General features: G+C 44.9%; 1 protein-coding gene across 1 annotated transcript; it reads right to left on the bottom strand.

The window, feature by feature from the left end:
- Nucleotides 1-6,327: 6,327 nt before the first annotated feature.
- Nucleotides 6,328-13,584, bottom strand: LOC119373594 (uncharacterized). The gene is made up of 3 exons (XM_037643647.2): nt 13,345-13,584; nt 12,766-12,844; nt 6,328-6,891 (listed from the first exon to the last, which is right to left on the bottom strand). The coding sequence occupies exons 2-3, from the start codon at nt 12,833-12,835 to the stop codon at nt 6,344-6,346; spliced, it is 618 nt and encodes a 205-aa protein (XP_037499575.1). The 5' UTR covers nt 12,836-12,844; nt 13,345-13,584; the 3' UTR covers nt 6,328-6,343.
- Between the last annotated feature and the right edge of the window lie 1,164 nt (nt 13,585-14,748).

Genomic DNA, 14,748 nt, shown 5'->3' with positions numbered 1-14,748 from the left:
AAAAAGTTTATCTAGCTGGCTGTACAGCACGCCGCTCCAGAGCGTGCGAAGAAAGTTCGGTGTTGGTTCGTTGACTGTGAATCCAAGCTCTTCTTTCGTTCTGTTGTCGATGATCTTCAGTATCATGTTGATTCCTACCATGGATACCGGCAGGTTTTTCTCGTGATACAACTTCAAGCCCTCTCCAGAGCCTTCCACTTTAAATTGTGCGGTGAATCGTACCAACACGGCCCTACTCAAGATTTGGTAGGTTTTGCTGTCGTTACCAACGCTCGTTCCCTCGAGAAAGAGGGGCGCCTTGTTAACCAAATCGAATTGGACGAATCTGCTGCCGTTCCTGCAGAACGTCAGGAAAGGTCCGAAGGGTCTCAAGGTGCTGAGAGCCCAGATTGCGAATTCGACAGTCTCGAAGCCTTCTATAGGTGGGATAGCCTTCTCAATTTGCTTGGGAGTTTTTAAGGGAAGCTTTCGTATGAAGGAGTTAATGGCTCGCTCAAGGTGTTGGTCAAGAAAGCTGCAATTATCTGAAAAAAGAAAGAAATAAGGAAATTCTTGCCTTATTCATTTTATTTATGCAAAATTGCTGAGATCTGGCACCAGAGCTTAGCAGGGCGCACATGCATGAAAACATGCAATAATTTAAGCACACATAAATTCATAACAATTACAGGCATTCTTCAAAAATTATTAAAGAATTCTATAAACACTGGTACTGAACAGATAAAAATATAGAAACAGGAATTCATAACATTTTCAGGTATTTATCAAACATTGCTAAGAACTCTTGGGTAACTATTTCGGTATTAAGATTATTCAAGTCTGGGATAGTCCCAGGGAAAAAAAAGTTCAAAACATTTACTCCTACCGTTGAAGGGAACTATTGTTAGAGCATTCCTTTGTCTTGTTTGTTAACGTGATGAAAGAGTAAAGAAAGTGGTATTTATTTATTGGTAGTTAGTCAAAACTACGCAACAAATGGTGTAGTTAGGAAAAAGTTCAGATGAAGACCCATCGGGTAAAGGGAAAGCGGACCATGTCCCTCTCTCCAAACTGGTTTATTCATACGCTCTGAAGACCATGCTTTTTTTTATATAGTGCATGCTACAAGTTTTGTTTAAAGACATTGTGCTGAAGCATTACACGACAGACCGCAGCGCGAAAACACACATTGGCCGACGTGTGTGGTTTCTCGTGGTGTTTGGTCTACCGTTCAATTATTCGTACTGCTATGTTTACTGCTGTTTGGAAACACCGGTATGGTTAACTAAATGTACGAAGCATTTCTGACTAACACTACTCGAGAAAGCACTCACGGCGCGATCTTTAGATACCAGCGATTTAAGAACAGTACATAGATTATCTATGCGTTCCTGTCTGTCACCTCAGAGAACATTGTGGCTGTTTGCTACAAGCTGGTTGTATTTATTCGCACAGCTTCGGAAGGAATTCTGTATTTATCGTGACGGATATTACACCAACACTCATGGCACATTTTGACGCTGCTGTCGTTAACGCCGTGAGGTCCTGTATAAAGACAAAATCGATCGCGCCGCCCCGCGCGTCTTATGTTCCGCGCGCGAGCGAATGCGTGCTAGGACAGCCGACGATCGCGGCTTAAGCGGCGAGGGAACGAGCTGGTCGTCTTTCCGCACGCGAAACAGCCATAGCGAAAAGTTGATTTCTATCGTATTTGCGAGTGAGAATTTATTGTGGCAATGCAATGCTTATATCTGCAACAGATCCTCTTCACCCTAAACATCCATCAACACTCCGCTTGTTCCGGCAGTCGTTAATCGTACGCTTACAGCAAGGCACAGACAGGCAGCTAGAAAAATGACAACCCTACCCTAATGGAATTACGTATAAAAATTCAAAATAACTTCCCGTGATATGTTCAAAATCTAACGGGCGAAGCACCCTTTGTCTAGTGCCATCGATGGATGGAACGTGGTAATAGTGAATACAGTCCCGATTTTAAGCAGAATCCACACATAAGGAAATTCTGTTTGCAATAAATGTTATCCCGTCTCTTATATGAGGACAATGTCTCTCATGCAATCGTACGTTATTCCTGGGGTGAAAAGTTTCATATTTTGTGTATATACGTTTTAGTCGGCGTAAGGAGAAGTATGGGTTTCGGTCGTGCAGTTTTACCGTTCAATTGATCGACATGACTATTTGATGTGACAAGCAAATTTGGATAGTTGTCCCTGGTATTATTTATTACATTAGCAATAATACAAATAATGACATTACCTAATTTAATAATTAAATATATATATATATGTGTGATTCAACTTGCCTTCGGCCGCTAGCACGCCACTGAACATCAGTGTCAGCAGTATCCCTGTGGTAACCAACTTACGGGTCATCTTCACTGTCTGAAAATGGAGGAAACAAAATATAATCAACCGACATCTAGAATCGTGACAAGGCGCCACTTTTTTTTGCCGTTATATTGCCGGGTCCGTGATTACGACTAATATATGCACGATGTTTTAACAATATGGAGTAAAGTAACGCATGTGTGCACTAAAACATGCACATGGTAAGATAAAATTTGTCGAAAAAACTAGTTTTACAGCACTCCAGTCGGTCTTACGCTCAATAATACTGTCCTGCGTAGTTTGTGCTCTTAGCTTCCATCTCGATAAATATAAAATATGTCATTGAGCGTATCTTCATTCGGCCCGTGCAACGTTCTTACTATTCGTGTTCAAATGAATGTCTGATGCGAGTTCTACATCAAACAAAGATTCCACCGTCTAACTTTACACACAAAGTTCGACACGCTTTCTGTTTGGTCTATTCATTAACATTTTACACTTGAAACACTGTAAATAAACGTACTATTTTTTTCTCGGCTCATTTAGGGTATTGTTTACGTCGTTGTAACTAAAGAAAAGTTGAGTTCTTTATTTTTTGATACCTCGGCAGTAACTTGAAACATTGATATTGAGTTATTCATGGAATCAGTGGTACACACGAAGATAGCCGTTACGCGCATAGACAAAAGCGTATAACCTGTTATCGGGAAAATGCACCAAAGAAAATGTTCCGCGGTGAAAAGATGCTCAGACGTCGCGATCTCACCTTACGTCTGGAGGTGTGTCTCCCTCTGCGGTCGATTTAATACGTGAACCAAGGAGGAAAGACCTGTCGCTGCGTTACCTCCAGGTTGAGCAATCTCTTCGCCAACCACTGCGAAAACAAAAGCTTCAGGTTGCCGATTTGTGACGAAACAATCAGCAACGGACGACGACCGCGAACGGCCTTCCTTTTAGCTTCGCCGCTTGGAAGTTTTGTATAGCAGTTAATTCATGGCCGTTTCATCACTCACCCTCTAGGTTCTCTCTCCAATTGGATGCGCTTCTGCAACACAAGGATAAAAATCAGTAGAGGAAGTGAAAACCCATAGGGTGCCAATGTCTCTCTCCTTCACTCATGCACGCAATAGCGCAATGAACAGCACGGACGACGAAAGAGGAAGTAGCGCTGTGTCCCGTCTTCCTCTGTGGCCGCCTGCGCTGTTCTTTGCACTACGGTGTGAATAATGTCCTACCACCGAGCCAATCAGTCTGTCCTCTTCCACTGTTTTTTTTTAATGCTAAGCATCTCTTTACAAACCAAAGGCTCCAAAAGCTAACTAAAGTCCGTTTCATTAAACAGATAGGCACCAACATTCGCGTGCAATAGCATGAGTGCATGACGAAGATAAATTACAGCTTTTAACTGCAAAATCATTAGTTTTTTTCCAAACCAAAACCAAACATCGAAATGATGTGATATACGTCATGAAGTTCATGACGCGGTTTCAGTGCTCTCGCGACTGTTTAATTATTTACCTTGATATGTACCGAAATTAGCACGACGTGGCCCGAGTATATGAAAAACGCAAATGACACCTCATAACCTGAGAGTCGCGTCACGCATTTCATGTACCACATGATTTACATGACAGGGTCTTGGTACTCTCACGGCCGTTACGTTTATTTGATATTTGCTAATATTCGCACGCCAGGACCTGGGCGTATGATGAAAATAAATGATACGTGATCGCATGTATATCATGACAAGCGTGTCATGATTTACAGGACACGTCTTTGTGCTCTCGTGACCGTTCAATTAATCGTTGGACCCCGAAATTCACATGAGTGTACGACGAACACAAACGACAACTCATAACATCAAATTCATGTCATACTCGTCATGATTCACATGGCACAACCTTGGTGCTCTTGCGGTCGTTTATTTCATTACCTTGGCATATACAAAAAATAGCATGAGATGACATAACTCTATGGCAAGCATAAATCGCAACCACCTGGCAACTTTGGCCATGGCCTTCCTGCAACCACCGGCACATTTCGAACCAGGCGACAAACCGCGGCAAGCCTGGGAGGACTGGAATGAGCATAGTATAGCGGAGGCGAGTGGAGGAGCGAAGCGATTTGGAGGTTGGAGACATTTGCGTGGTCAAAGGGAGAGGAGGTTCCTTCAGTGCTAAACCATGCCCATGTTCGCCTAGCTTTGCCTTACTTTGCATTTCATCGCTTAGGGGGGCGATCGGAGATCTGTTCGTTCCGCTTGTTCGTTCTCCTGGGGAAGAACAAGCGCGCTGATTGGCTGAAGCGGGAGATGCCACTCAAGGACGGAGGGTGTCGCCATTTCTTTTTTTTTTTTGCTTGATCTTTTCTTTTTTGGTGACGTCATATCGCGGCATAACGAGTGGGGTGATCGGAGATCTCTGTTCTGCGCCGTTCGTTCTGTACACATTCTGGCGGCGTACGCAATTGGCCGAAGCCGGAAAAAAACACGTCTCTGAGGGGCGTTGCCATTTTTCTTTTTGCTTGATTTTTTATTTTTTGGTGACGTCATACTGCGTCATAACGAGCATGTCGTCTGCTACAAACGAACGGAGCGCGAGACCGTTCGCACGCGTTCTCTCGAGCGAACAAACGGCTTCGCACGGCATGATGCGGCGGTTGCGGCTGCCGCAACAGCTGATTTTGAGAAAATGGCGCTTGCGACGTGTGCTTTTCTTGCGGTGGGAGGTGCGAGATGCGTTTAAAGACATGAGCGAGTGCGGCGTCGCTTTCTGTTCTCGAAACGAACAGTGCGAACAAAATGAACGGGCCTGCCACTGGGCTGTGGTCTTACGCGCAGGGACTTCTTAGTTCAAAAGCGCTACCAGCTACTGCCACGTGTCGTCCCGGTCCTCACTCGTGAACGACGGCCCCAGTGGGCACGACGGCGTAGGTATCTGTGGGTGCTCTTTGATAAAAGCCAGCAGAAGCTCCTTTTGACGATTCGACACCAGGGAGCCAAGCCAGACATTCCGGTGGGACGACATCTTGAAAAACTGCGCCAACCGCTACTTTTCTCTTTTTTTTTTCGCGTGCGCGACTTCACATAGCGAGCACGTTAGAAAAACTAACACCAATAAATATCAGCGCTCAAACCGATTGCTGTTTCAGAAACTGTTTGAGCTTGAAAAGAAAAGCAATATCTTTTCGTATAACAACTGTATTTATTAGAAGGCGAGAAACACTTCGTTTTGAAATATACGGTCCCCTTGCCGAGGACAAACGATGCGCGTCTACTTCCGGAAAGCTCGCCGCTCACCGCTTTACGATTGGCTGTCCTCTTCCTCTCGGCAGAAGAGAGCTGCGGACCGCCCACATTTGTGACGTAACACCGCCAGAACGAACGCGGAACGAACAGAGATCTCCGATCCCCCCCAAAGCCACGTATAAATTGTAGAGTTGCGCGAAACTGGATCTAAAAGATTTAGCTGCTAGCCATCCTTCGTATAACATTACAACTTGTTGCTATCGCATTCACTGCTTCGTCCTTGCAACGAAACTACGATTTTTTTTTTATTAGTCGTTACAACATTGCATGACACGTGCAACCAATATTCGCTTTGAATGCAGTGTTGCGTGTGGTACACATGGCTGCACTAGTTAACCTCCCTGAGTCAGCATCTCGTGCTTCAGTAGTATACTTGAGGCTGGGCTAGTTCGCGCATGCGCAATAATTATATAGACGTGGCGGGACAAACAAGACCACAGAAAAGTCACATAAACAGAATTTCGTGCCCGTCCTGTCTGTGTGCCCATTCTAAACTCTTTATTAGGTTTCAGGTAATGGGCTAGTTAGTGCCAAGAAACGAAAGAAGCAAGCTCTACTTTCTACTATACGTAGCATTTTACAGAAGACATGATTGAGAGTATATCTTGACTTTACACCATGTCTGATGTATCATGCTTCTTTTGCTGTGTTCTTGGAAAAATTCATGCATGTATAATGAATGTGCGATGACCTCAGACCAGAAACACGTTTATTTTTTCGGCAATATTTCTCCGAAAAGCTTATCCAGCTCACTGAAGAGCATTCCGTGCCAGAGGGTGCGAAGGAAGTGCGGCTTTGGCGTGTTGAGAATGATGCCAATGTCCTCTTTTGTTTCTTTGTCGACAGTCTTCAGAATCATGGACAGGCCGACCATGGACACCGGCATGTTCACCGTGGGATGGATCTTCACATCCTCTCCGGATCCTTCCACTTCAAACTGTGCGGTGAATCGAACTAGCAGGGCCCGAGTCAAGAGTTCGTTGGTGTCGCTATCGTTGCCCTTAATCGTTCCCACGAGAATGAGGGGCCTCTTGTTGACCAAGTCAAACTGGACGAATCGGCTGCCGTTCCTGCAGAATGTGAGGAACGGGCCGAAAGGTCTCAGGGAGTTCAGACCCAGGAATTTAAACTCAATGATGTCGAATCCTTCCGGTGGCTCTGAACCCTCCTCGCGTGTTTCAGTCCGCTCGGCGGGAAGCTTCTCGATCAGAGAGTTGATGGCCCGCTCGAGGTGTTCATCATGAAACTTGCAGTCATCTGAAACGGAAAACAAAACGTGGGTAAACTGGTTTTTCTGCTGTTGTAGAACCTGGAAGTACTTTATTTGGGTTTAGTATGGAAAAATAGTGGAACGGCTAAATAGAATCGATCCGACGCTCCAAATATTTCATTTGCCATGAATACCATAATCATTATTACTTACATGAATGACAGTCGCAGGGAAACACACAGAAACATCCTGATGTACAAAAAAGCACACCGTCGAATATATTATCTGGCTTTAGCCAACGTTACATAATAGCGCTGTTTTGCTTATATGACATTGAAATGAGATCGAAATGCACCTGAGAGAAAGAGCTATGTGTAATTTGTTTCTCATTTTCGTTCTGCAATCGCTTTATGCAAAGTAACGTGTTTTTTATATGAGAAAGGACCAATCGGGAAAGGAAGTCTACAATGGCGGCAATACTTTCGGTATTTTATCACAACACATGAAATCTTAATTTCGGTTCCAATTATTCTCAACTTCGCATATCGCTGCCGCGATAACAATATGATATTGCTTGAGCGCAGCAATACTATTTGACGCTTCTCCTCTCGAAAGCACAAAGCTTAACTTGCTAGAAAATTTCGAGAGTTGTTTGTCTTTTCGTTCATATATCTGGCTGCTGCTTCCTAAAAACATCGTAAGGATATTCGCAGATTTCAAGAAGCACAGTCGTTTCTGCTAAAATCACTAGAGGGAACCACGATCGTCCAGATGCTATGGAAATACGTTTATATTCGTGCTTTCGTTTTAAACGTTTTTGCGGGTTGCTTTTCGCGGTATGCGTAATTGCCTTTATTGACTTAATTTTGGAAGCCAGTTGATCTATTTAGTCTTGGAATACGCGATATTTCATGTACATGTTATTGGAGCCACCTCCTTCTCTCGGTTGGTATCAAAGAGACGTGTGGTGCGCACTGGCGATTCGCGTGGACCACTCGCTCGGTCCGAAAGCGGCAGCCACGCAATATTACGATGTTCGGACATCGGCGTGGCGCTGTCCGAACAATCGGGGGCGGACTGGCATGAGGTGTGGCCGGCGGCGTGTTGGCGTTTAAGGTGTACGCACCGCCAGGAAAAAGGGTAGTGATCCGGTAATGATCCGTTGTGCTGGTTTAGTAGTCACGTTCTGTAGAAAGTAACACTTTTAGCTAGTTTATTCGAATTACCTTTGCTAATAAATGTGTTGTTTAAGGTCTTAACGCGATAGAGTTAAAGAACTGGTTTGTCAGAAATTATGTCGTCGGCGTCGGCATCCTTGGTGGTGAGCAAAAATCGGCCTTTTCTGTGAGTGAAAATTCGAGATATACACAAATAAATGAATGATAAAAAACTTCGGTCGGAGTGAGAACCGAACTCATGACATCGGCGTGGCGGCAGGTGTTCTACCACGGAGCCACCCGTGTGCTTGAAACTGCTTCGTAAAAAAAAAAAAAACACTAGAGAATGTTATGTAGTGGAAGGAGTCTCCTTAATACATGTAATAGTGCGTGGCAGAATCGTGGAACCGCACCACGCGTCAAAACATTTTGAGTGAGTAACTATTGGGTGGCTTAAAGCATTCTGCCCATTACAAAGTGTGGAGGTGCGCGTGGCACCTTACGGACGCGTGGTGGGTATTTCGCCAATTTGCAAAAGGAAGAATTATAGCGTAGTGGGCGCTTCGCAACTGTACTTGCTCTACTCTTGAAGGCGAAGCTCAAGCGTACTCCAAGTTTTTGAACAGCCTCGCAACGCTTTCCTTTGGGGCAAAGGACACGAACCTCTTCAACGTAAAAAAAAATAATTGCACATCATTTACAGGATATATTTGAACCGCCCTATAAATACTGTATACCGATTGTATAACGCCAGTGCAACGACAGCATCAAATATATTTTAACAGTGACGTTTAGGCAAATGTGCGTATTACTGTGCAAGTGTTAAGAACCGTTCTAGGTGGAATAGGTTCATAATATCAGCGCGAAAATAGATAGGCCAAAGGAAAAGAAGATTACCGGAGGAGCGGTGACGATGAACTGAATAGTTTTTTGTTAGAGCGACAAAAGTAAAAATCTAGCTCCTAACAAAAAGCGACGAAATGAACTTCGCAGGCGCAGAAATGTTGCAAAACCACCTAAAAAGATAAGCAAACTGTTCGTCATGTAAAGAAATGTATGGGGCCCCAACGCACATATAAGCGTGTTTCTTCATGTGGTGAGCTTTAGCCACCTCCCTGGTCGTCTTATCCGCAGTTTGGAACACGACTGCGCATAATGGCAGGCCGGAGCACAGCCTGATTGCGCACAGCGCATCGAAAGGTGGCTCGAAGGTGCATGCTTATTAAGCGAGCGACAATGCTCTATGTGGCGAATATTCACGCACCGTCCCGTTTGGTCATTATAGGTGTGCCTATGTGTTAAAAGTACGCTGTAAACAAGACCAGTTCTGCAAGGCAAAAATATTTTTTGATGTTTGGCACCACGTTTATCTTACAAACATTTTCAGTAATGTTTCTTTGAATGCCTCGATAAATTCTGGTGAGTTTATCGTGGCCCGAAAAAAAAAAAAACACATTTAGATTAACGTGATGCACGACTCCAGGAAAGGGCACTCGTATATTTCATATTTCCGGTATCATAACTCACGAGGAAAATTTTAAATTGGTTATTACCTCATAGATAAATAGTCTTAGACTAAGAGAGGCACTATGTGAGGCGCACACATGGTACGGCGTCCTGCTTCATTGTTTTATTTGTCAGTGCCCGAGAAGGCTGTTGGTATTATACCTTTAGAACTGCGCATCATGTTACTGCAGCATTGTATCTTCGGGCGAGGTTACTTCGATGCATACGGCAAATTCGTGTTTCTGTGTTTAGATAATAATTTGTGAGGTGTTATGTGCCAAAACCACCATATAATTTTGAGACAAGTCGTAGCACCGAAGGGCTCCGGCAATTTCTACCATGTGGTGTTCATTAACTGACATTCCACGGTACACGGGCCTCTAGCATTTGTCCTCCATCGAAATGCGACCGCCCCTGCCGTGTTCGAAACCGTGACCTTCGGGTCAGCAGCCGAGCACCATAACCACTCTACCACCGAGGAGGGCATCAGTGTTTAAAAAATAACAGTAAAGTGTACCGCTTCGTATAAACAATGAACAAGCTAAAGACAATGCGTTGTGTGGCAGGGTGCGGCAGAAAGTAATATTTCTCTATAATATAGCGTTGTTTCAGGGCGCCCGTTCCTGCGTAGAGCGTGGGCGTGCATCCTCCGTCGTCACCGAGAGAACGAACAACGCGAAAAGTGAAAGCGAGTGTGGAGAGGAGGGTGAAATGGTGAGGAGGAAAGCAGAGCGGCGCGTGACACCGCGAGATGGCGCCAATCTAGAGAACGTCGTCTGAGAGGTCTGTTTGTGACGGCTGCAGCGAACCGCGCCCACACACTTGGTCTGCTGATCTCCATATTAGCGAGGCAGTCACGCACCCCCTTCGCTTTATGTGGTAGTTACCACGAGAGACTGGGGAGTACAGTGATCAACGTTGAATCTTCACGCCTGACTTTCGCAGCTATTCAAGCTATCTCACCTGATATATATTAAAGGTTGTATTGTGACACTCACTTTATTGAATGTGAGGCGAAACCCATGATCGCACTAAAGTATATTAAATCTGCTGGAGCATATAGAGTCTCACTAACGCATACACACTCTGCAGGTGGCATGTGCTATGCGACGCCAGCAGGCAGAAAAAGAGTGTTCCACACTCGCCGCCATGGCTATGATCGGCGCTGACTAACACTCCGAGGTTTAAATGCACATATATGCCAAATGAAGTAGATGGGGAGATGACCGCCGCCATAGCTCAATTGGTAGATCGTCGGCGGGGTTATTTGGAGGTTTCCGGTTCGGTAGCTGCCGGCGGCAAGTTATCTTTGCATTCACTTTTACTTTCTTCACAGTTACATCATGATTGCTACAGATAGCATCCGCTACGCTTTCCTTGTCATTATTGTATGTTAGCTCCCATTAATGTTCTGTCTAACACACAAAAACGAGCCCTTAAATTTCCCCTTATTTCGTTTAACGCATATAAAATGTTGCAGTATACATTCACATATATAGTTGAAAGTTCAAAGCTGGTGTGAGCGCTTTATGTTAACCAAGAACAAGAGGGTAACTAAAGTGGGGGCATTACATCTACTCACTGGTTATATGCAATAAGCCCCGTATCTAACCTCTCGAAGTGCTTATTCTGCTTCAGAGTCCTTTCTCTTTTTAAAGACGATAGTCTTTCTTGGGGAGCTTAAACGCAGAAATTTTGGTCTGTCTTTCTGTTTGTCGGCACGTCCCTCGATTTAGCCACTCGGCCAAAGTTGAACCACTTGCACAAGGGCCAGCCATCGTGAACGGCTCACTAGGTTCATACTTGTGTACATGGTTGATCAAAAAGCAAACATTACGCATATCTGAGGCGCAACATCACTAGGTAAGTATTAGATGGTGTGTTCCTTTAATAGAAAATACATAGATACGTAATTCTAGAGACCCTAGTTTCTTAAGCTGCGCTGAAAATGCGACTGCGCCGAAACTTGGCTTCCTCCGTGCCCTCTGCGCGAGCTCATTGTTGTGTTTCGGTTTCAGTTCAGTATTGCACTGTACGAGTGCCATGGGGCGCCGCTCTGGCATTCTTGCTTTACCCAGGCGACGTGAATATAAAAGAGTGTGTGGAGAATACTCGTTGAGTGCGGACGTTTCTTCAGCTTCGGCGCTTCGCGCCAAACCGCGTGTTCGGGCTGGCTGGCGTCCCCGCCGGTCGCGTTGGCCACCGCCGGTCTTGCCTGCTGCTGCGCCTGGACTACCAGCCCGCAACACAGCATTCACGTTTCCCGACGTATTGCCAGATGGCGTTCATATCTCACGCAGCGCATGTTCTATCGTCTTTAGACGACATTTGCAGCGAAGCACGCAGATACGCGGCCAATTTTTCGTATTCATTGGGCAGTCGTCTTTTCTAACTGTTTTGCGGAAGTTGCACTGTGTTCCTCTCGCAGTAATTAGTGTGTGCGGAAGCACATAAATATCCATCATTGCAAACTCCAAAGAAAGCCAATCATAGTGATGCCTTTTACTGGCTATTCAAACCGTATATCACGTTTTTGACGGGTTAAAGATCCGCTGCATTACGCTTCCGCCACCCCTTTGACATGCTCATTTCTTCAAGCTGAACAATAAGGATGAATCATGGCACCATGTTATGCGTGGAAAGTACTCATAGCTCAGACAAGCTTTATGCTGGCAATACTTTATTTTCAGGGTTCGTTTCCGAAGTGATCCACATCTTAAGCTCCGTCAACCCTCTCTTTTATCTTGGTGCTATAGAGCTTACGCGGACAGCTAAGCTTAGAAAGGCATGCCACGCGAAAGCCACCTTAAAAATGTAAGCAGACGATCTACCAAGTGCGTGTGAATGTTTCGAAATATTCGCTGAGTAACGTTCCCAGATTTGCTCATCGTAGCTCGATTTGTGCAGTGCCTTCGATGATGTAATAAGGTGAGAATAAATATAGCTGTAATGTTCAATAGACTGCTTACATATCTGGTGAGAAATTTTCTATACTGATGTTTATTGCGCTTCCTTTAGCAATCACTACATAGCGCGTGGCTAGGTATAATTCAGGAAGTGTAATGTTTATGGTTTAATCTTCACATCTCGTCTTCGTCCGGGAGGATACCAGTATATGTATATTTTGGGAGAACAGTCTTTTTTCATTAAACGTACCAAGCAAAATTCGCATAGCTGGTCTCAGTTTTTACGCGGCCTCCATGAGATAGAAAATAAGCACTCCTTAATTGTTAAAAATGCATACGCAATGCAACTTGCCTTCAGCCGCTGGCACACCGCTAAACATAAGCGCCAGCAGTATACCTATGGCAGCCGACTTGAAGGCCATCTTCAATGCCTGAAAATGGAAAAAGCAAGCTAACACTGACATCTCAGATCGTGACAGAGCGTTTGTTCTTTAACGCTCGTTACTCTGCCGACTGTGCGTTATGATTGAAGTACGTTAGAGTTCTGAAATGGCTTCGAGTGCGGCAATACATGTACAGAACAAACCCTGCAGCAGGTAAGGCGACATTTGTCGATAAAATCACTCCTACATAACTTCAGTCAGTCTGGTTATCTTTCTCTTAAGTGGCGTTTTTATCCACCTAGCTCCGCTCTGAGTCAATATATGAGCTTTCATCAAACATGTCTTCATTTGGCCAACCAGGCAATGTTTAGGATTTAGAATAAATCTTTGAAGCTACTGTCATCTCAAGTTACTCTTCACCCTTCGGAACTTAAAGCACAAATTCAACTACGCTTAGCATCCGTTCCGCGAGTTGCACTCATTTGTAACTAGTAAATCGAACACCACCGTACAGATAACTGTCACACGTGGGTATACGATTTTCTCACCTGTTATCGAAAAAATGCAGGAAAGAACGATTCCACGGTGCAAGATGTTCAGGCGACGCAATCTCCTATGCAATCTGGAAGCAAGCTTCTGTCTTCCTCCGGTTTAACGCGTCAGCCAAGCTGTGAACACTCGTGACTGCGTTACCTCCCGTTTCCACAACCCGTCGCCAACCAGCGTCCAAATATAAACTTCTGGCTTGACGAATCGCCACGAGCGAATCAGCGCCGCCAAGGACAAACTCCGTACGGCCGTCGCTTAAGCGTCCCGGCTTGTATGTTCTAGAGCTGTTTATTCTTTTTTTTTCTTTTTCGGCCGTTTCATCACTAGGCTTCACGTGTTGGCACACGTTACTCATCCATTGGTTCCTCTGATGCTACTACGCGAGGAGAGAGGCACGCGTACAGGTAATTTCCGCTGTCCTTTTTTTGAGCGGCTCGTTTTCACGAAGTGTGTGAAATCGCTGGGGGGCACCGGAGCTATCACGAATGAATAAAGAAAAAGAGCTTTATTAGCAACGGCGTGTGTGCGTAGATGTTTGTCCTTGCCGCGCCCGACGGGCGCAGTTGCATCCTCCATGTGACAAGGTGGGACAGAAGAGCATCCTTTGTGCGCATCGCGCTTGCACAAAATGCAAGAGTGAATGGTCGTTTCGTCACGTAGTATACTCTCGATTACCAGGAAAGACCATTTCCGTCAGACGGCGTGACGGTCGACTGGCATTGAAATATAATATTTAAAGTTGACGCTAGCCTCACTGTATTAGTCATGCGGCTACGCGGGAGAAATTAGTTTGTTATGTCTTTGCACGTGTCTGGCGCGATACAACGTTTGACAGACATCGCTTCCGCTTTTGCGCCCGTCCTCGTAGGTGAGCAGCTAATGGTTTCGGCTGCTATGCTCCGAGGACGAGGAGCCGATTTCCGGGCACGGCGACCCCGTGTAGACGATTTTACATGCTTCGCATGAGCGCCGATATCTTGGGCTCTTAAACGAATGTTTTTCTTGTTTGCGTATAATGTGACGTTAATCAACACGCTCATCAAACGCAGGGTGCACCTGCCGAACCATTTTCATGCGGTTTGCACCTCTTGCACATATTTTTGAACTCATACGTTGCGTACCTCTCAGCGCACACAAATTATTTAGAAAAACGACACTGTAACAACAATAATCAAGGAGCGTTGTCAGAATGCTCGGAAATAAACCTAGTGTCATGGAAACAAAAAAAATTGACGGTGAGTTCTATGCAGACAAATATTTTCGATCAAAAATTGAGAACCACTCTTGTTTTGCACGCAAAATAATTACGTAATTAAGCCTGACGTAATACGCCAGTCCGCTGATGGATGACAGATGTTTATTGACTGAATCAATAAAGAGTAACACTTCTTTTTTTTACGCGC

Source organism: Rhipicephalus sanguineus, chromosome 11, assembly GCF_013339695.2.
Source record: "Rhipicephalus sanguineus isolate Rsan-2018 chromosome 11, BIME_Rsan_1.4, whole genome shotgun sequence".
Taxonomy (NCBI): Eukaryota; Metazoa; Arthropoda; class Arachnida; order Ixodida; family Ixodidae; genus Rhipicephalus; species Rhipicephalus sanguineus.
Note: the sequence above shows the minus strand (reverse complement) of the source record. Positions and strands in the feature narration are given on the sequence as shown.

Coding starts and splice junctions, on each gene's coding strand:
- LOC119373594 (XM_037643647.2), bottom strand. CDS start 12,835: ATGGCCTTCAAGTCGGCTGCCATAGGTATACTGCTGGCGCTTATGTTT. Junction 6,892..12,765: donor CGGTGTGCCAGCGGCTGAAG/GCAAGTTGCATT, acceptor TTTCCGTTTCAG/ATGACTGCAAGTTTCATGAT.